The sequence below is a fragment of the Nicotiana tabacum genome, chromosome 9 (genome assembly GCF_000715075.1).
Source record: "Nicotiana tabacum cultivar K326 chromosome 9, ASM71507v2, whole genome shotgun sequence".
Classification (NCBI taxonomy): Eukaryota; Viridiplantae; Streptophyta; class Magnoliopsida; order Solanales; family Solanaceae; genus Nicotiana; species Nicotiana tabacum.
In genome coordinates, this window is record NC_134088.1 from 112,396,703 (window position 1) to 112,418,318 (window position 21,616).

The following is a 21,616-nucleotide window of genomic DNA, read 5'->3' on the forward strand; positions in this document are numbered from 1 at the left end:
TCTCTAGTTGATACCTCCACAACTACTTCATGAGCAGACTGATTGTGTGCATTTAAGTTCCTGATACCTAGACCCCCTTCTCTTATGCTGGTAATGAGTGAGTCCCAGTTAACTACGTGAATGACTCTCTTGTCTCTATTGCCCTGCCAGATAAAATTCCTCCTTGCTGCATCTATTCTTTTTCTCACCTTAACTGGAATAGGAAATAAGGACATGACATATGTTGGAAGTGCATCCAAAACAGAATTCACCAAAACCACTCTACCTCCTAGAGATAAATATTGGCTCTTCCAAGTTGCAAGTCTCTTTTCACATTTTTCTACCACAACATTCCATATTTCCTGGGATCTATTCTTAGAACCCAATGCCAAACCCAAGTAAGTGGTTGGCAGTGATCCCACCTGACAATCCAATATTGTAGCTAATACTTGAATGTTTTGGACTTCCTTGATCGGGAACAACATACTTTTCCTCCAGTTCACATGCAACCCTGAGACCACTTCAAAGACAACCAAAATGAGCCTTAGATGTCTTAGTTGCTCAACCTTAGCTTCACAAAACACCAGTGAATCGCCAGCATACAACAAATGTGTGATCTCCAAGCTACTATCCTCCCCGTGATCCACCCATTTCTTTTGGCGTTTTGCAGCATCTGACCCAGCCCTTCCATGGCTATTAGAAATAGAAAAGGTGACAATGGATCTCCTTGTCTAAGACCTCTCTCTGATGCAAAAAATCCTTCCGGGGAGCCATTGACAAGAATGGGAAATTTCACAGTTTTAATACAAAAAGAGATCCACTTAATCCATTTTGCACCAAAACCCATATCCTTTAGCATTTTTAGAAGAAAGATCCAATTAACATGATCATATGCCTTCTCAATATCTAGCTTGCACAGGATCCATGTATATTGCCCTTTCAATCTAGAGTCCACACACTCATTAGCTATCAATGCAGCGTCCATGATTTGTCTCCCTCTTATAAATGCCATTTGATGACCATCAACCAGCTTATTCACTACTCTCTTCAATCTTTCTGTCAGCAGCTTGGAGATGATCTTATACACACTTCCAATTAGGCTAATTAGTCTAAAATCTCGCAGCTCCTTTGCTCCATTCTTCTTAGGAATTAGTGCTATGTATGAGGCATTGAAACTTTTTTCGAAGTATTCATTATTATGAAAATTCTTAATGGTTTTCATGAGATCCTCCCTGACTATCTCCCAACACTTATGAAAAAACCCCCATAGTGTATCCATCAAGCCCTGGGGCCTTATCAGCTGCACATAGTTTAAGACTTTCCAATACCTCATGTTTGTCAAAATCCCTTTGCAGCCACTTCGTTTCTTCCTCTGAAATGCAAGGTCCATCCATTAAATTATAGTTTGGCCTCCATGTTTCTGTTTTAGCATATAGGTTCTGGTAAAAGTCTACTATCTCCTTTTTAATACCTTCTGGATCAGTAATAGCTTCTCCTTCAACCTCCAGATTATCTATGTAATCGAACCTTCTGCGAGAATTGGCCATTTTTTGGAAACATTGTGTTTTTATCTCCTTCGTTTAGCCAAAGTCTTCTAGATTTCTGTCTCCGTAAGATCTCTTCATATTTTGCTATCTCCTCAAACTCCATATGTAAGTTCTCCTTTTGAAGAAATTCATCTTCAGTAAGTGGTCTCCGCTCCTGTAAAATATCCATTGCTGAAATCTGATCAAGTATGCCAATTTTCTTTATCTTCAAGCTCCCATATTTATTAGCATTCCATTGTTTCAGCTTTGTCTTCAAACATTTAAGTTTGCAGGACAAAACATAGTCCGGTCTACCATGTATTTGAAAAGAATTTCACCAGCCTTCCCCCCTTTCTTTGAAGCCATCTACCTCCATCCACCAATTCGCAAATTTAAAGTAAGACTTCGAGAATTCCCAGTCCCCACATGTCAGTAAAATGGGACAATGGTCAGAGTTAATCCTCGGAAGTAAGGATTGCTTGATGTTACTAAACTCCTCATCCCATTCGACAGAGAATAAAAATCTATCAATTCTAGAAGAACAATCATGATTTTCCCCCTTTGTCCAAGTGTACATTCCCCCATTAGTGGAGGGTCAACAAGCTCCAGTTCCCCTATGATATCAGAAAAATCCCCCATAGCCTTAGTAGAAACTCCATTTATCCTTCTTTCATTTGCAAATCTAGTAGTATTGAAATCCCCACAAACCACCCAAGGCCCTTTGCATACCCCTCTAGTAGGTGCAAGCTCCCACCACAACTCCTTTCTTTCTCTTCTACTATGTGGCCCATACACCTCTGCGAGAGCTCACTATGTAGGGAATTAAGTCTACAGAAAATACTATATAGACCAGTATTTACTAGTTCTCCCCTCCACGCTCTTCGATCCCACATAATTAATATTCCACCACTTCTCCCATTAGCTTCCAACCCCACATAATCCGTTCCTTCCAACTTAGTCTCTTGAAAGCAATAAATATCTGCTCTCCACTCTTCAATTAATGATTTAATTACCTTCTTCTTATCGATCCCATTCAAACCCCTCACATTCCAAGATATAATCTTGATATTCATGGATTCAGAATTGAAGTCTCTTGCCCCCTGTTCCTTGTCCCAATGCTTTTGAATTTCATGTCAATGATCAAGCCTTTTAGTTCGTTGCTGCCTTTTGGGAGTCTCCATGGTTTTGATTTCCGCTTCTTTTCTCTTAATTTGCCTGCTACTATCGATTTTTTTGAAGAGAGCCAGAGCCTCTCTTTCACATCCCTGAAAGTCAACTCCAAATTGCTTGCTAAGTTTCAACACATTCTTATAAACCCATAAGGATGCATCCATCTCCCCCTCTATCTCCTCTTCTTGAGCTTGTATTTTTAAAGGTTCAGCTTCCTCCACTGACCAGAGATCAGTCTCAGTGGTATCGAACATCTACATGTCACTTTTATCTTCCCCCGTCTCAAATTGATTACCCTCACCTTCAAAGTTGGTCATAGCATATACATAATCATCAGCTTCTTCTTCATGAATTATCATCTGATTTGTCGCTTGAAATGGGGAAAAAGTGATTCCTCTTTCTTTGTTAACAACTTCTGTAGAGCTTTGTAAATAGCTGCTAGGAACGCTGTTGTTTGCCTCAATTTCCACCAATAATGGGTCTAAATTGTGTGAGGAGGGTACAAAGTTTTGGACTGATGGAAGCATTTGGGCCTCGTTAAAAGAAACGAGCCCAAGAGATCTTCTTGCAATTTATCCGAGGATGGCAAATTATCTTGGACTGGTGTTGTCAATTGGGCCTCATTAAATAAAAACGAGCCCAATAAGTTCCCTTGCTCCTTGTCTCTTTTATTTTCTATGATATGTTGGGCCTGTGCAGAACCCAAACCTATCAGATCTGTGGCCCTATTATCATAACCACTTACTCCCTGACCTAGGTCACATTTGAAATTTGAAATGGGCACAGTATTTGATGTACCCACATGCCCATCCTTTCTTATATTATAGTTGTTGCTATTATCTTCAGTAAAGTAGGGTTTCATTGCCCGCTGGTTCAAAGCAAACCCCTTTTCTTCTTCTTTTCCGACTGCCACCCTCGTCGGTGATTCACACCAAATAGGAATGATAAACTCTAAGCCTTTATCTGCTATCGTAATCTCCTTCGGAACACTAACACCATCACCTTTGATTTTGATTCTCGCCCATTTGAGATGATTTTTTAAAGAAGTCTCTTCCTCTGTTTCCATCCAACCTCCACAGTGGTCTCCGATAGCTTTGAAGATTTTCTCTGACCAGAAATGCAATGGAAGACCCATGACTCTAATCCATGTACAACCTCTTTTTTGTATGGAAGAGCAGCAACCGGCAGTTGGTGCCTTTTGTAATGAGAGAGCAGCAATTCCACCTCCATTCCAGAGAGATTTTTGCCCGCTTCCACCTCCATTCCCTCCCCTTGAAGAATGTGTTCTGCCATGTGTTTGTTAGGAAACTGGAACAAAAACCTTGATCCCCCCATCTCGTATGCATCTACTCCAAAAGTATTTTTCCAGGAGCTCACTGACCACCTCCGAATATCAGAAAGAGTTGGTTTCTCTGTCAGGCCTTCTTCGAAGCTACCAACCACACATCTACCCAACAGACCCTCATCAACATTTGCAGCACCACCTGAGATCAATATTCTGTTGTTGGTACCTTTTGTAATGTGTGCTTCATTAGATTCCTTCGTCTACCATTTACTGGTTTTGACAGATTGTGTATATGAAATTTTGGGAACTATGTTCCTGGGACCACTCGTAATAAATGGTCCTCTGTCTGCATTGATGAATCTCCTGATCTTTAATGCAATATCATTCCATCCCGCATTAAATGTGCTTCAGGAATAATAGTTACCGATCTTTTGTCACCTTGGACTGATACAATGCTAATAAACCTTCCAAACTTGTTACTCCTCCTTGAACTGAACAAGATCGAGAACTGCTCCTTTAGTTTCCATTTCCTTACATATGTGCCAGCATCTCTTGAAGCCTCCTGAAGAACGAAGCAAAGCCACTCCATGATTTTCAAACTGAAGGTTGTTCTACGCATCGGATTATGGCTCCTTTCCACCCACTCGAACCATGTTTCTGCCCTTGACTTGAGTCGTGTGACATCATAAGATTTGGATCCTGCAGCAAAATAAATCCTATTTCCCCCATAATGAAACAAAATAAGTTTTTAGTGTCACTTTCACTATTTTAATGCACTTCACAGGCTCAACATGTAAACAACCTTAGAGCAAAAGGGTTAGGAAACTATGAATTCTGTATCTCACCCCTTCCTCGACTTTACATCGCTTCTTTGAAAAAGGGGTAATTTTCAAGGCAACTAGTGCATACCTCTACTAGTCCATTGGTACCAGCATTCTCCCACAAGTACAAATAAGCGGAACTCTACTCATAATTCATAAACACTTACACAAACGGAAATCACTTAAATTTTTTCTTTGCCTCCATTGCAATTGGAGCCTTGGTCTCTGGTAGTCCGTGTTCCAACTTCATCAACCACTGGGGTGCACTCACCTGAACTCCAGCGGTACTTTATGTCTGATGGTGTTACCTTCTTTGAGGTTTGAAACTCAACCGTACTTCACAGATCCATGTTTTAGGGACTCTGTCATTATTTCTCCTACATCTTATACAACAACTTCGGCTCCATTACCTACATCTCTGCCATTTATAGTTCCACCACCTACAACTCCAAATTCTATATCTCCGCCACTCTTGACTTATAATCTCCGTTAGCGTCCAGCATTAGGTCCAGATGATTCACGTCTTGCACCGGATCCTTCAATTACTATGGACTTGTCTCCTAGTCTTCCAATTGCATTTCGAAAAGGTACACGCTCCACTCATAATCCTAATCCTAATTATGACAGTGAGTTCCGATTATGGCCACCCCTTAGTGATCATGCAAGATATAGGTAGCAAGTTTAAGTTGAATTACGTCATAGTGACTCGACCTAAGATTATTGTTCCAGTCTCAATTCTCACAAGCTTATTGTTTAGGTTATAGTTGGCAATCAAGAAATAATGAAAACCTATTCCGTGCACTACTCTATTCTGCATGAGCCATGCATTAAGATATAACAAGTGAAGTAAATGATAACCACAGCTTGAAAGATTATGCCTCTAGTACAAGCAGAACGACCAGTTTCAACTCACAAACAGGCAAGAGTGACATCAACTCACTGTTAATGAAAGCTTATTTGAAAGCTGCATTACCTTGTACGTAAGAAATTTCAATTTAACCATCAGATTTGCATCTTCATCAGCTAAACTGTTGTCCTCTTCCTCATTTTTTACCATATGATTGCTACTTTGTACCATTTCAGCAGCTTTCTCCTCATTGGCCTTGAATAAATCCAGGTCAACGAAAAAGCCTGTGAACAACTACATCAGCAACTTACAGTGCAAAAGATGATGCTATGAGTAAGAGGGGACTCTCAATGACTGGAGACCACCCTACCCTTCTAGTGAAACATAAAAGAAAATACGAGATGAAGAACTGGAGTAAAATGAATGAAGATATCAATCATGAAGCAGGACAAAGAGGGAGCTTGGAGGGTGAGGTTTTGGGGGTTTGGGGTGGGGGGGGGGGGTAAAATAGAGCTCTAAAGCAGAAAATCGTTGCAACCTGATCCTCTCACAAGGTTCACGACCTAGAAGAGATGAAAGGAATGAGAATTGGCAATTTAACCTTCCCTTTTCTCTCCACAGAAAATAATCATGAATTTACTGCCAACACATATTCAACTAATTGTTCATATATAACATGACCATGTAACTCTTTGTTCCCCTGGAGGAGAGTCTTAAAATTACCCTTGCGTCAAAAATTTATATGCCTTTTTTATACCATCACTCTGTCCTTAAATAGGACTAACAAAAGTTCACATCATCTCAAGCACCAGCAATGAAACCGCTCGTTTACTCCCAGAAGAGAAAAAAAGATCCTCTTAAATCTGTCGAGAATGAGTAGTTTCGGCCGTATCCATGGCAATTCCTCTTATAGTAAAATTACGACAGAAAACAGTGTCTCATTTCCATGTTAAAGACTTTACAGGATAGCAATGTTAAAAGGCTTTACAGGTTAGCACTTATAGCAGCTAGCAGATCAGTTCAGTTTTGGTTGGAAACAATAGATCAACAAATATTACCTCGATACAAAGGCCACAGTCCTGGTTTGTGCCTGACATGACAAGAATTTCTTTAATCAAGAACATCACGAGAGATATGCAGCAGAACCCAAAATGTAAAACATTATTTTGCCAGAACGATGAGAAAAAGAGGTATGGGGTGACAAATTTCTGTTGAAATAGTTCAAAATAGACCTCATCTCTTTCTGGTACCGGCGGAAGCCTGAATCACTATATACATGGATCACCATTTTGAAAGGCAGGTTGTCACTTGATAGATCATTAATTTTATGGAAGTTATAGTAACACTTGAAAGCAGCAGGAAAGCGCTTTTCCCTCATCAAACGAACCATTTCCTGGAGGAAGTGGATATATCCCAAATAATGGTTAACAAAGTTGATAGATAACTAAAATCTTATAACAATCAATCAGGTTTTTGGAATTAAAAAAAAGGATGACAACACAGTTAAGCTACAAACCAGGACCAATTCACATAGTTCCATGAGCTGAATCAAAATGTCAGTATTTTTTTTTCATCCAATAAGAGAAAAAGAACAGCCAGTGTATGTTAAATGAGAACATATTAAGTGATGACAAAGACGGGACCAAGTTAGCCAGAGAGAGGAAGAAACCAAAACGTCTAAGAGATGTATGAAATAAAAAATGCATAAAACTAGTGAACAGGAATATGACTGTCCTAGAAAACCATCTTCAACCTCAGGAAGGGACAAGAGGACGATGTGAAGAGGAAGATGGACTTATTGAGAAAGTGGAATATTACTTCCCCTCTTGTAACCACTTGTGTTCACCTCGACCAGGGAGGTATTTGTTCTTCCCTTCCTGTTGTTATGTGCAGCTAAAAGAAAGTGGAACATTACTTCCCCACTTGCAACCACTCGTGTTCACCTCGACTTAGTACGGTGTAAGATGAATCGGACATATTTATAGGTTCAAAAGTCACTTAAAATGGGGAGCAAAAGTAAAGCAAGTTTAAAACATCAACACCAAATGTACAACGTAATAGTACTCCTTTCTTGGTTAAATTGATTGCCGTGCTCTGAATTATAATCAAAGCTCACTTTCTCAATGGAAGACTGCACCAAAATACAATGAAACTGCCTAATCCACTTTCACACCTTCCCGACACTAGAAGCCTAACAACTCATCATCTCACTCTGAGAAACACCACCATACAATGGTTTGCAATTTAAAATTCATGTCAAACCAAACCATAGCATAATTAAAAAAGGAGAGAGCATAGAAGTAATGATACGAGAATGTGACAGCAAAACATGAAATATGCAGTGAAATATTTGAAATCCACAGTGTGTGCCAAAAATGCCAAGCCAGCTCAATATCCCAGTTACACAACTTTTTCTTTGAGAGAGCAGTTATTCTCACTTTCTGACGTCTCCAAGATAGTTGAATTGCAATGCTTTCCCATGTTCTCACTACTGTTTTTAAGCACCACAAAAGTGCCTAGGACCAAGCAAAAGTTGCAGTATGATTTTATCCTCTCAAACCGAAACAAAACGGCAAGGGTATTCTATGATTAATTAGATTCGGGTGTTTACATGTTAATCCAGAATACTGGAACCTCCTTAAACTTGATACTTCCACTATTATACCTTACCTTTGTGGTGTAGGAAAATGATCACCTTCATAAATAAACTTTGGTGAATGTTGTTGATATATATCTTCCCTTTTAGATAAATTATCTCCTATACTATGTTTTTGTCCTACATTACCTACTGTGTTTCTTGCAGGGACAGCACCAACCATGATTTATATTTCATACTGCGTCTGCTTAAGCGAAAAGATACACAATCGTCATGGTGAAAGCAATTATGCTAAAATGTGGTTTTGTTGAACATGCTATAAAAAGAAAGTGATCTGATACGCTGATTACTAGGGAAGAACTAACATATACAAATACTAGCTAGCTAGGTCTAATTGTGAACACTGGTATTGCTATAATCTGATTGTGATAACATACGTGTGAGAAACTAATTTGGTTAGGTCAGTGATGACTATCATGATTTAAATAACCAACAATAAGATCAAGAGATAGATATTTAATTGGTTCTCTTCAGAGAAGTTTCCCAAACCTGCAATTTTCTGGTAGAAAAATCAGCAGGATGTGCTTGTAAGAACTTTGAGACAGCAGCTCGATCAGCATTTTTTGAATGTGAACCAAAATCTTCATCTCCAAACCAGTCCACATAATTCGGGCAGAAAGCTGTGCCAGCACTCTGAAGAAGTGCCTTTATTTGCTACATACGTAGAATAGACATAGAGTTAGGTACTATGGTTACAAGAAATTACTCTTAGCTGCTGAACTGGTACATTATGTGACCTCATAGAAGATTACCAATACCTGCTTTTCTGATCTATTTGCAGCACAAATTTCACGTAGTGTAGGTCCCAGGTCCAAGCCCTCTGGAAAAAAAGAAAAACATTTATGTGCATGCAACAGCTACGCCAAAGTCCCAGACAAGTTGGGGTCGTCTATATAAATCCCCAGTGACCATGTTCCTCATTTAAATTATTTATGTGCATAAATACAAAAATTAAAACCAAATATCTAGCACCAACAACTACTATGCTGCAAACCCAAGTAAGTTCGGGTCGGCTATTGAATGCACGTTGACTATGTCACTCCATTTAGGCTCCTCATAGACCAATATTATACAAAATAAAAAGAACTAGGAGTTCTCTATATTTTTTAAGAAGCACAGACAACCAAAAAGAATTGGAAGTGTAGACTTGTATGTAACTGCCTCACATCACATGAATTGTGTGAGAAAGCACGGGAGAAAATATATTATTGATATTGGATACTCAATATAATACAAGAGGTCCTATTTATATCTATAGTCTACAAAGTACATATTACTCCCATTCCAATGTGGGACTACGCATAACTAACAAATTGTTTGAGAGAGGACATTACTATTTGCTTAGTACGACTTCATTCTGTTTGGTTCATCTGATGGCTGAGTCCTACTTGAGCCACTTCAACATTGAATCTTCATATTTTTGTTTCTATGATTGATGAAATATATTCCAGATGTACTTGAATTTTTTTCACCTTTTTTATTTGATAAGTTCAAGGTGTACTTGAATTTTTAAAGAAGAAACAGTTCAAAGTTGTTTCTATTTTCTAAAATTCTTGCAATAAAAATACAATATTCAGTTTAAGAGTTCTATTCACATCCTTTATGGAGATAATACCTTGGAATACCCACAATTTCAGCTGTGAGAAAGCACGGGAGAAAATATGTTATTGATATTGGATAATGAATATAATACAAGAGATCCCTATTTATAGCTATACACTACAAGGAGATATTAGTGCTTTCTAATGTGGGACAAGACTATACTATACATATCTGTAAACTAACACTCCCCTCAAGCCGGTGCATACACATCATATGTACCGAGCTTGTTACACATGTAACTAATACGAAAACCAGTAAGAGGCTTAGTGAAAATATCTGTTAGTTGATCATTCGACTTTACAAACTTTGTAACAATATCTCCTGAAAGTATTTTTTCTCTGACAAAGTGACAGTCGATCTCAATGTGTTTAGTCCTCTCATGGAACACCGGATTTGACGCAATATGAAGAGCAGCTTGGTTATCACACACTAGTTCCATCTTGCTGATTTCTCCGAACTTTAACTCCTTGAGCAACTGCTTGACCCAAACTAACTCACACGTCGCCATAGCCATGGCCCGATATTCGGCTTCGGCGCTAGATCGAACAACTACATTTTGTTTCTTGCTCTTCCACGAGACCAAGTTACCTCCTACTAGAACACAATATCCAGACGTAGAACGTCTATCAAAAGGTGATCTTGCCCAATCAGCATCTGTGTACCCAACAATCTGCTCGTGGCCTCGATCCTCGAATAGTAATCCTTTGCCTGGAGCTGACTTTATATACCGAAGAATGCGAACAACTGCATCCCAGTGACTATCACAGGGAGAATCCATAAACTGACTTACAACACTCACCGGAAAAGAAATGTCAGGTCTAGTCACTGTGAGGTAATTCAATTTGCCAACCAACCTCCTATATCTCGTAGGGTCTCTAAGAGGCTCCCCCTGTCCAAACAGAAGCTTAGCATTCGGATCCATAGGAGAGTCAATAGGTCTACAATCCATCATTCAAGTCTCCTCAAGAATGTCTAAGGCATACTTCCGCTGTGAAATAACAATACCTGAGCTAGACTGAGCGACCTCAATACCTAGAAAATACTTCAATCTGCCCAGATCCTTAGTCTGGAAGTGCTGAAAGAGATGCTGCTTCAGATTAGTAATACCATCCTGATCATTGCCAGTAATAACAATATCATCAACATAAACCACTAGATAAATACACAGATTAGGAGCAGAATGCCGATAAAACACAGAGTGATCAGCCTCACTACGAGTCATGCCGAACTCCTGAATAATTGTGCTGAACTTACCAAACCAAACTCGAGGGGACTGATTCAAACCATATAGTGACTTGCGCAATCTGCACACACAACCATTAAACTCCCCCAAAACCAAGTGGTTGCGCCATATAAACTTCTTCCTCAAGATCACCGTGGAGAAAAGCATTCTTAATGTCTAACTGATAAAGAGGCCAATGACGTACAACAGCCATGGACAAAAAGAGACGAACATATGCTACTTTAGCCACGGGAGAGAAAGTATCACTATAATCAAGCCCAAAAATATGAGTATATCCTTTTGCAACAAGGTGAGCCTTAAGCCGATCAACCTGGCCATACGGGCCGACTTTGACTGCATAAACCCAATGACAACCAACAATAGACTTACCTACAGGATGAGGAACAAGCTCCCAAGTGCCACTCGCATGTAAAGCAAACATCTCGTCAATCATAGCATGTCGCCATCCTGGATGAGATAGTGCCTCACTTGTAGACTTAGGGATAGAAACAATGGACAAAGAAGATATAAAAGCATAATGAGGTGACGACAGACGATGATAACTTAAACCGACATAGTGGAGATTAGGATTAAGTATGGATCGTACACCTTTGCGGAGTGTAATTGGTTGACTAAGAGGAGACAAGTCCGCATTAGGTGCAGAATCTTATGCGGGGCGTGAATCACCTGGGCTTAATGCTGGATGTGGACGACAATGATAAGTCGAGAGTGGTGGAGTTGCAGAAGATTGAACTGGATTATGTGGAGGAACTGGAGCTATAGGTGGTGGAGCTACAACTGGAGCTGTAGGTGGTGGAACTAGAGCTATAGGTGGTGGAGCTACAACTGGAGCTGTAGGTGGTGGAGCTGAAGTGACTGAATCTCCAAAAGATGAAACTGGTAGTACCTCAGAAATATCTACGTGATGACTGAAGTATGATTGGGTTTCAAAGAAGGTAACATCAGCGGACATAAGGTACCGCTGGAGGTCAGGAGAGTAGCATCGATACCCCTTTTGTGTTCTCGAGAAACCTAGAAATACGCACTTAAGAGCACAAGGCGCTAACTTATTTGTTCCTGGAGTAAGGTTATGGACAAAACAAGTGTTTCCAAAGATACGGGGTGGAAGAGAGAACAAAGGTAAGTGGGGAAACATGACAGAGAATGGAACTTGATTCTGGATAGCTGAAGATGGCATACGATTAATAAGATAGCAAGATGTAAGAACTGCATCCCCCCAAAAACGCAACGGAGCATGAGATTGTATGAGTAGGGTACGAGCAGTTTAAATAAGATGTCTATTCTTTCTTTCAGCTACCCCATTTTGTTGAGATGTGTACAGACAAAATGTTTGATGAATAATCTCATGAGATTTCATAAACTGCTGAAATGGGGAAGACTACTCTCGGGCATTATCACTACAAAATGTGCGAATAGAAACCCCAAATTGATTTTGAATTTCAGCGTGGAAGATCTGAAAAATAGAAAACAGCTCAGATCGATTTTTTATCAAAAATATCCAAGTGCACCTGGAATAATCATCAATGAAACTGACAAAGTAGCGGAATCCCAAGGTGGAACTGACCCGACTAGGACCCCAAACATCTGAATGGACTAAAGTAAAAGATGACTCTGCTCGATTATCAAGACGCTGAGGGAAATGGGAGCGAGTATGCTTACCGAGTTGACATGACTCGCACTCTAGAGCTGACAAGTCAGATAAACCAGATACCATTTTCTGAAGTTTTGACAAACTGGGATGTCCCAACCGTTTATGTAATAAATCTGGTGAATCAGTAATAGGACAAGTTGTAGAAGGAAGACAAGATATGAGTCCATGTGATTTAACAAGGATAAGGTAATAACGTCCGTTTGATTCACGCCCGGTACCAATGATCCGTCCCGTACTGCGTTCCTGTCTAAAAACATGGTCATCAAGAAATAAAACAGCGCATTTAAGTGATTTGGCTAAGCGACTAACAGCTATGAGGTTGAAAGGACTATTGGGAACATAAAGGACTGAATCTAAAGGTAAGGAAGGAAGTGGGCTTGCTTGACCTATTGCAGTTGCCATGGTTTGAGACCCATTGGCCATTGTGACTTTTGGAAGAGATTGAGAATAGGAAATAGTAGTGAAAAAAGATTTGTTACTAGAAATATGATCTGATGCACCTGAATCAATGACCCAAGACTCAGAGGATGAAGATTGGGAGAAACCAGCCACGCTATTACCTGTTTGAACAACAGAAGCTATCTCAGAAGATGTCTGCTTACATGCTTTGTACTAAAGGAACTCAATATAATCTGCTAAAGAAACCATCCAACTATTCAAAGCATCGGTTCCCATGTTGCCACGAAATGTCTGCTTACATGCTTTGTACTGAAGGAACTCAATATAATCTACTAAAGAAACCATTCGACTATTCAAAGCATCGGTTCTCATGTCGCTACAATTTGTAGTAGTAGGGTTAACTTGAAATAGTGGAAATAAGTAACTCCTGGGAAAAAACTAAAGAAAAAGCTTGAAAAACATTGTTTACAGCAGGAAAACAGAACACTGTTCTGCGCCGGAAACACTGTTCACGCTAGAAACACTGTAGCTCGCAGGAATCTACTGTAGCTGACGGAAAAACTCAAAGTCGTCGGAATGAACAAAACCAGTGAGGGTAGGATCGGAATTACCAGGCGATCCTATTGTTCAACTGGAACCTTTTCAAAATCTGGCCAGAACAGTGCTCACGCGCCGGCGCGTGGGTCAGATCTCGCGGGAAAATTTTTTCTTTTCCAAGTACGTGAGGGCGCATGGACGTGTGTTTTCAGGTGGAGTTGACTTGGATTTGGTCGTCGGAGCCTGAGGAGTCTTGTGGTGGTGTTGGTTGTTGCACAACACCAACAGAAAGTGATTTGCTTACGGACAGCCTTCTAAGTCGCCGGAAAATTGCACGGCGAAGAGGTCTTTCTTCCCGGAAGTCGCTGGAATGATGCACAGCGACAGGTTTCTCACTAATGCTCTGATACCATGCGAGAAAGCACGGGAGAAAATATGTTATTGATATTGGATAATAAATACAATACAAGAGGTCCCTATTTATAGCTATACACTACAAGGAGATATTACTGCTCTTCCGATGTGGGACAAGACTACACTATACATATATGATATATGTAAACTAACATCAACAATTTAATAAACTCCCACGAAAGTATTCATCAGATATCTTATACTTTGATAACTATTCAAGATGTACTTAGATTTTTTATATTATACTATAAGTACTACCACTTTTTGTACGAAATATATCAGCCTAATTTTGCCCTCTCAAGCTCAATAAACCAAAGCTATTTTGTTAGACAAACAACATAATATCTCTTATCCTTTTGAAATTTGGAATAAGGCCGAGTAAATTGAGGATTGTCGTTGTATCAAGTCTTACTTCTTATGAGAAAAGTATCTAATAGTCCGTCCTAACATTAATTTTGCTCCCCTTAAATAACCACCAAAAGAAATGTAGACTAGTTTTTTGGTTGTCCTATGGAGTGAAACAAGTGTAGCACCACGTTTAAATAAATTACTCCCACCAATTTATGTGATGCACTTTGACTGAGCACGGTGTTCAAGAAAGAGAGAAAGATTTTTAAAAGTTGTGGTCTAAAACAAACCATATATATTTGTGTGGCTATAAATCATCTCATTAAGAATAAAATTGGAAGTTTAAAGTTAAATTTGTTTCTAAAAAAATAAATGCATCATACTTTTTGAGACATACTAAAAAGGAAAGTGTATCACATATATTTTTTGAGAAGGTAACATGTTGTATGTATTAAACACAAAACAGTACATGGGTTGTACGGAAACCATATATACAAGTGAGCATAAAGAGTAAACCAGTCTAATTTCTAAATTTCTAACAGGAACCTAATGTGTCTAAGTGCATCACATATATTGAGACAAAGGGAAGTAATATAGAGGATACACTGAATGGGAAGCCTCAAGCTTAGTTCGTGCTTCTCACGATTCAACTTGGGTGTATTACAGGAAGACTAAGAGAACTAGGAGAGGACGAATAGAAGATACACTTCCAAAACACGGTCACAAGGTGATGTGGGTCACTCGTACTTGTTATTTAGGCTTCTCTAACCATTCAAATGAAAATTACACCACCTAACAAAACAATTTTCTCACTACTTCATTTAAGCATGTAAATAAAACATCTAAAACTCCAATAAATATCGGTACAGAGTTTGGTGAGACCATATAGGAAATAATCAGCTTACCACCCTCTAATGGCGGAGGAGGAAAATCTTTCAGAACCCGTTCCATGTGCTCTGAGCTCTCACGCTTTACAATGCGAGCCACAAGGCCCTCCAAAATTTCACCCTGCACTTTTATATGGTCTTTTGATCCTGCACATCAAACCGAAGTATATGAAGGGAGAAAAATGCAACTTCAAAGACGAGCACAGACAACATAAACAAATAATGCAGATGTAAGCGAACAGATTAGAAAGAAAACTATGACTAGATTTGCAAAAGTCAATCGCAAATATACAGACAAATACAGACAATCAGAATGGGCATTACAAGATTGCCACTTAACGATGTAAATTTTTAGCAGCATTGAAAATTTAAAAGCACATGAAGCATTTTGCTTTTAGAGACCCAGTCATGCTCTAATTAATATGCTCTTAGAAATCCATAAAAGAACCAGACAAATGAAAGTGCGTATTAAAATAAGTAAACAGCAAAGATGCTATGACACGTGACAATTGTCTGTAGCAGGAAAATAATCTGACGATGTATGTGAAGGGCAAGGATTGAAGATAGATAAGGCCTTTGAAAAGCATAAGAGAGTGAAGAGAAGCTAAAAGGCAATAGGAAAATCCAGGGTAAAACCTTAGACAAGTTGTACCAAAAGTGAAGGCATGAGGGATCGGAAAAAAGAAATGTATGAGCTAGCACGACATAGAGATAAGGTCACATTAAACCTTCTTTTTTTCCCTTCTTTTTTTCCCTTTTGATAAGGTGATAGTTGTACAATATTCATGCATACAAGTGGTATACAGCAGTAGAAAATCTAGACCAAATATGATTCTATAGAAATAGTGTCCAATCATCTACCTTTCTCATCCTTTTGGCTAAGATCGAGTGTCCAATCATCTAGACTAATTGAAAACCCCGCAGGTGCTATGAAAGTTCACAAAAACAACAAAGATCTTCTAGTTTCTAGCGGAAATATCTCCGTACTTCTCCTTCTCTCCCTTCTAAAAGCCCAGTAAAGAAACAAACATTTGAAGGTGTTTGGCATGCTCCATTGCATGCCAAAAGAGATCGAAAGTTATATCCCACAATCTGTACGTTACTTGGTAATAGATAAATACATGATTCATTTTCCTCCCACCTCTTACACTTACCATCTGATATATGCTATCTTCTTTTCACTCATATTTCTCATATGTAAGAAGAAAGCAATGTTGTATAAAGTCCTTTGTTTTCCTTGACATACCCGTTTTTAGCAAGTGTGACACGACTATAGGTCTTCGTACAGGTTCTTCAAAATACACGGAAGCTTAAAGTTTGAAGTACTGTACCACATAACTGTCACAAGGAAGCTAGTCAAGTATAGAAAATATGATGAGCTGTGTGATACAATTAGATGAGGTAGGCTCAAAATCAAATGGAAGAACGCTATCTCAGTAGACTAAAATCTCTCGAGATCGATGCAACAAGAGTTCAGCAGAAGCAAAGAACCATGAGATTATAACTAGTTGGAGTTGAGCTAGTTATTCGCATCAGCGTGAGATTTTAGAACCTATAATTTGTACAGAAGAAAGAGACCTCAATAGAGAAATTCAGGAAATTCATTTTGTCAAACCCAAGTGTTTTGAGATTAAGTTGTAGTTGACTGATAGACTTTGATGAATTCTGAAAATGTTCAATGGTTTTAGTTGTAATATTATGTTCTAAATTCACCTTATCAACCGCTTCTAGATTTCGGTCATTGGTCAACTTTTTTAAAGTCAAGGAGAATTAGAATTTAGGTCACTTGGCTTTGTTTTCATAGTCAATTAAAAATTGGTAACTTAGCTTTGCAGCAATTTGCTGCAGTATCTCTTTATTAGGTCAGTGACCCTGCTATTCACAACAGTGATTTGCTTTGTAGATAATGGGACACCATGACAACAACATGGTATATGGAGGGGTTCGGGATATGTATGACACTGCATCTGACCAAACTCTTCCTCCATTAGATTACTTAAACCTCAAAAGTTATGTCAGTTCATTGCTTAAAAAACTTTTCCTTCTCCAGAAGTGCAACGACATACAATAAGTATAATTACAACTTTTTATTCCAACGATCACCTGACATATTTTAAACTACCAATTCCACCTTTTCCCACTCCAGACTAATGTACCAAGCAGTTCTGGTAGAATGAACCCCCTACCAGAAAAAGTTAGCCACAAAAAACTGGAAGGAGAATGTGTCGAACAGGCCATAGAAATGGTATGGAAGATGACCAATCAAATGAAACCAGCTGAACAATTTAAAGAATATTTTATACAATGTTAAACTTACCAGGTACAGAAATATCAGCAACTTCGTCAAGAGCCTGGCAAACGGTTGCTGCTGTACCTTCCTCGCTGAGTGCATCAAACACAGCAAAGAAGGAAGTCACAGATTTCCTTCATGTGGAAACAAGTGTATTTTTTCAGAAATAGATAGTTTTTCATACCTCCATTAAGACAGAAACAGACCCAAACTTAATCTTCTTCTTTTTTAATGGAAATGAGACAATGTGAAACAACATGCCAGTGAAATTGACATTGAGAGCTAATTAAAAACATGAAGAGCCATCCGTATACAAGAGACAGAATCTTCCAATGATGGGATAAGAAACCATCTTCAGTTACTAAGAAAGCGATTCAAAATAGGTATTAGAGTCACCACATGACCTAGCTTTTCATGGCAGCCAACCAGAAACAAAGCTGCATTTCTACCAATTTGCTTTCTCGTATGTCATCATCAACAGGAAAACTAAGAAAATAATAGCATGTTCGAACTAAAGGCCATAATGCCATAAACCCAACGGTTGCTTGTATCACCTGTGACACTAATAGTTTTTAAATAAGAATGAAACCAGACATACTGAGATGCATACCTTGTTGAGAACAGCCATACATGATTGGTTGGTAGTCTCCATTCCCTGCAAAAAGCGATTACATCGGGAGTTGAATAGAACTTTGGTTTTCCATTTCCCAACTCTGTGACTGCAGTCACAACCGCTGTTCAAAGAAAGATTGGAAAGAGTGTCAGCAAAAGGGTGTCAGTCTAAAAGATGTTGCAATAGTCAATTACAAGCACATAACGATAAACAACCTTGTTCAGCAATGAACTACATTTTGGAATATCAGGAAACGTGGTGCTCAGACCGTACATAAATCCACGTTCTCATTTAACCTCCAAAACTATGAAGGTTTCTACATAGCAAGCACCTACAGATCTTTATGTTGTGATTCAGCACAACTAACAGATTTTCATCTCTTAAGACCAACAAATAGTTGAGAGCCAATGTTCACCCAAAAAATAGTCAAAGCACTCATTTAGAAGACTGAAGACTATTTGAACCAAGACATATGACCTCTTCCAAGGATATAATTTCATGGAGATGTTAGGCTTCCTTTTAAACCTTACCATAATCATCTCGTGGGCGTTGTCCGTGGTCCCCCAATACTGCTGTGACCAACTCCATTGATATGCACATGTGATTGCACTGCAACATCAAAGGTTTAGTAAGTCGAATTACATACAATAAGTCAGAATACGAGCTGCTTTACAATGTTTTTGCAGCTAAATTAACAAAATAGAGTGAAAATGAAACATGACATGACATGATAGAGCAAAACTAACACCAGGTGAGAAACAGATAGAGCTCTGACAATTGGCATTCCATCAGAGTAATATTTTCAGAGTGATAGTTCCAAACAAAAGGTGATATCCCATCAATAGTGAAAGTATGTGACCTAATGAACCACGCTCAAGAGATGAAAGCACCAAGAAAAAGATTGCCACTGTAGCAAATTAAAATATAGAGAAAGAAACTATACCCACATAACTCTAGCGCAAGATCTATCCTAGGCAGCTGGTCATAGCGCAAGGTCTACTCAAGGCAATGCTCACACATAAGGTCTACCAAATCCCGTAAACGTATTAAGTGTCTCATTTCAGACTCCTTTATTTATTTATTTTCAAATAACCAATACTTCCTAGAATTTCAAGTTCAGGAGCATTTTCAGTGATGTTACAGAGTAACGGTTAGGCAAAATCCTAGAAAAGTCTAGTCAGAGTTATAGGAATTAAAGTTTTTTCAGAAAATGTATTGAGTATCCAACTCCTTGTTGGCCTACGGAATCCTTGAGTAGAACTACCTAAGCATCTACAAGTACCTGTAATGCTTTCAAAACCATAAGTTAAGCCATTATATACCAAATAGTTATAAGAGAAAAGGTCATTCCATAACGTCTTCAGCTTTTTTTTGGGATAAGGTAAAGTTTTATGCCTTTTGAACCATGGAGGTAACGTCCTCCAACTAAGAAAATATCTTCTCCCTTCACCCACAACTTTGGTTGTCACTTTCTTCCTCTCGATCAAACAAACTCTCTCAAGCCATTTCCCTTTTTGGTGTCAAGCCAGCAAATCCCAGGCTTCAACCTTGCAGATCCCAGCCTTGGTGAGGAGCAATAAATGATCATCAGGATTCATTTTACTAAGAGTTTCATCAGGATAATAGAAGTTCCATTCAAAAGCTGAAGATGAATTGTCTAGTACTTTTTTCTCTTTTGGTGTAAAGAATGCCCTGTAAATGATAGTGACTCCATACTTGATATCATAGAATCCTTGTAAGTTTTTATAGTGGGGGATTCTTTTACTTTTTTGGGGATGTATTCTGTCACTTTTAGCAGCACAAACTTTGTGCTGTTTTATATTTATACAATGTTATCATTCTCAAAAAAATCTACTCACAGACGCTTGCATGTTTACGTAATGGTGGAGGTGCAGAAATTTCTTTGTTGCCAAGGATGCAAAAAAAAACCTACAGACTTCCATTTGTCTTTGGCAGCAGATCTTCTTTAATTCATGTGGATGATTTTATAACATTTTGCTTAAGTAATGAATAACAGGGTTGGAGACTCCACCTGATCTAGGCAATAGATTGTAGTTGGAGATATACAAATATTCACACGCATATAATTAGTAATCAATCAGCGCAACCAATTTGTTCTGCACATCAAAAAAATATAGGCCATAAAGAAAAAAAGATAGAACAAGAGAGGAGATCAGAAAAGACAAGAAATTCAAAGGACAAATCTACTACAAGTAAAAACAACAGGAAGGAAATCGTAGAAATCACTTCAGTGGTAGTCAGATAAAGAGGATTCTGCAAGTGCATGAGGTAGAAGTAAGCCAAAGTTTTTGAAAAGAAACTAAAAAGCTAAGACCTAAGATTGAGCAAATTTATCCTTTCCTGAGAAACTACACTAAGTATTCCTTAAAATTTTACAGCACTAACCCCTTTTTTTTTTGATTTTTTTGATTTGCACCGGGTGTCCGAGTCTCTTTGAGCCCCGACTAATCCCGGGGGTGCACAGGCCCTCGACAAGGAGTTTTCCGCAAGTGCACCACGGTTAATTCAGGTTTTACCCAATCCGATGGCCCTCAGAAATTGTTTACACCCAGTGAGTTTTTCGAACTTGAGACCTTGAAAGGGAGCAAACCCCAAGGCTCAAGTCAATTGCCACCAGGCCAACCCCTGAGGGTTAGCACTAACCCCTTTTAGCTCAAAAATATTTATCATTCATGAATTTCTTGAGGCTCGTGATAAGAAAACGTTGAACTTAAGGATTAGCAATATCTATTAAGTATGTACTATGAAGTCTCCTACATATGGAACAAGTTTTAGTTCAATACCTCAAGAAACTCGTTGAACTCTGCTTGCTTCTTGCTTGCTTGAGTACCCCATGCCTCACGAAACATCCGTCCAAGAACAAAGACACCAACAGCAGTGTAGCTACAAAATGCAAATAGAACAGCAAGCTTTAGTTGAGATTCAAAGAGTTTAACCACCATGAAAATTACCAGGTAATGGATGATCCAACTATATAGAAGGCCACAGAGGTTTAGAATGGATGATTTTGCTATAAATGGTGCTCCCAGGCCTATATCATTCTCTACACAAAATGAGAAGCATCGGTGCAGAACATAAATCCGTCGAGAAAAGTAGTTGATGAGTTTATTACACTTTAAAGGAGAAGAAGAATGTCAAGTGAAGTGCCTCTCAGGCTCCACCATTTTTTCAAAATAACACAGCCATGACTCCAGAAAGTTGTTTGAAGCAACAACCCGCTGAGCACACAATTAAGACTACCAAAAAAACAATAGTTACACCAACAACCTTCTTATAGAAAACATGAAAGCATCCGGATATTCAACTACTTGCCAATGCAGCCCCACA

At 38.8% G+C, this 21,616-nt stretch overlaps 1 protein-coding gene across 1 annotated transcript in view; it reads right to left on the reverse strand.

Annotated features, from left to right (window-relative positions):
• The window catches only part of LOC107811332 (tRNA ligase 1), a 36,435-nt gene that overhangs the window by 11,881 nt on the left and 2,938 nt on the right, over window positions 1-21,616 (reverse strand). Inside the window, exons 5-14 of the mRNA XM_075222052.1 lie at window positions 21,073-21,172; window positions 18,799-18,877; window positions 18,266-18,389; window positions 17,683-17,789; window positions 15,384-15,512; window positions 9,043-9,104; window positions 8,774-8,938; window positions 6,861-7,021; window positions 6,687-6,718; window positions 5,755-5,912 (exon numbers count right to left, since the gene is read on the reverse strand). Of these exons, the coding sequence (XP_075078153.1) occupies window positions 5,755-5,912; window positions 6,687-6,718; window positions 6,861-7,021; window positions 8,774-8,938; window positions 9,043-9,104; window positions 15,384-15,512; window positions 17,683-17,789; window positions 18,266-18,389; window positions 18,799-18,877; window positions 21,073-21,172 (1,117 nt within the window). The remainder of the gene's footprint in view (window positions 1-5,754; window positions 5,913-6,686; window positions 6,719-6,860; window positions 7,022-8,773; window positions 8,939-9,042; window positions 9,105-15,383; window positions 15,513-17,682; window positions 17,790-18,265; window positions 18,390-18,798; window positions 18,878-21,072; window positions 21,173-21,616) is intronic.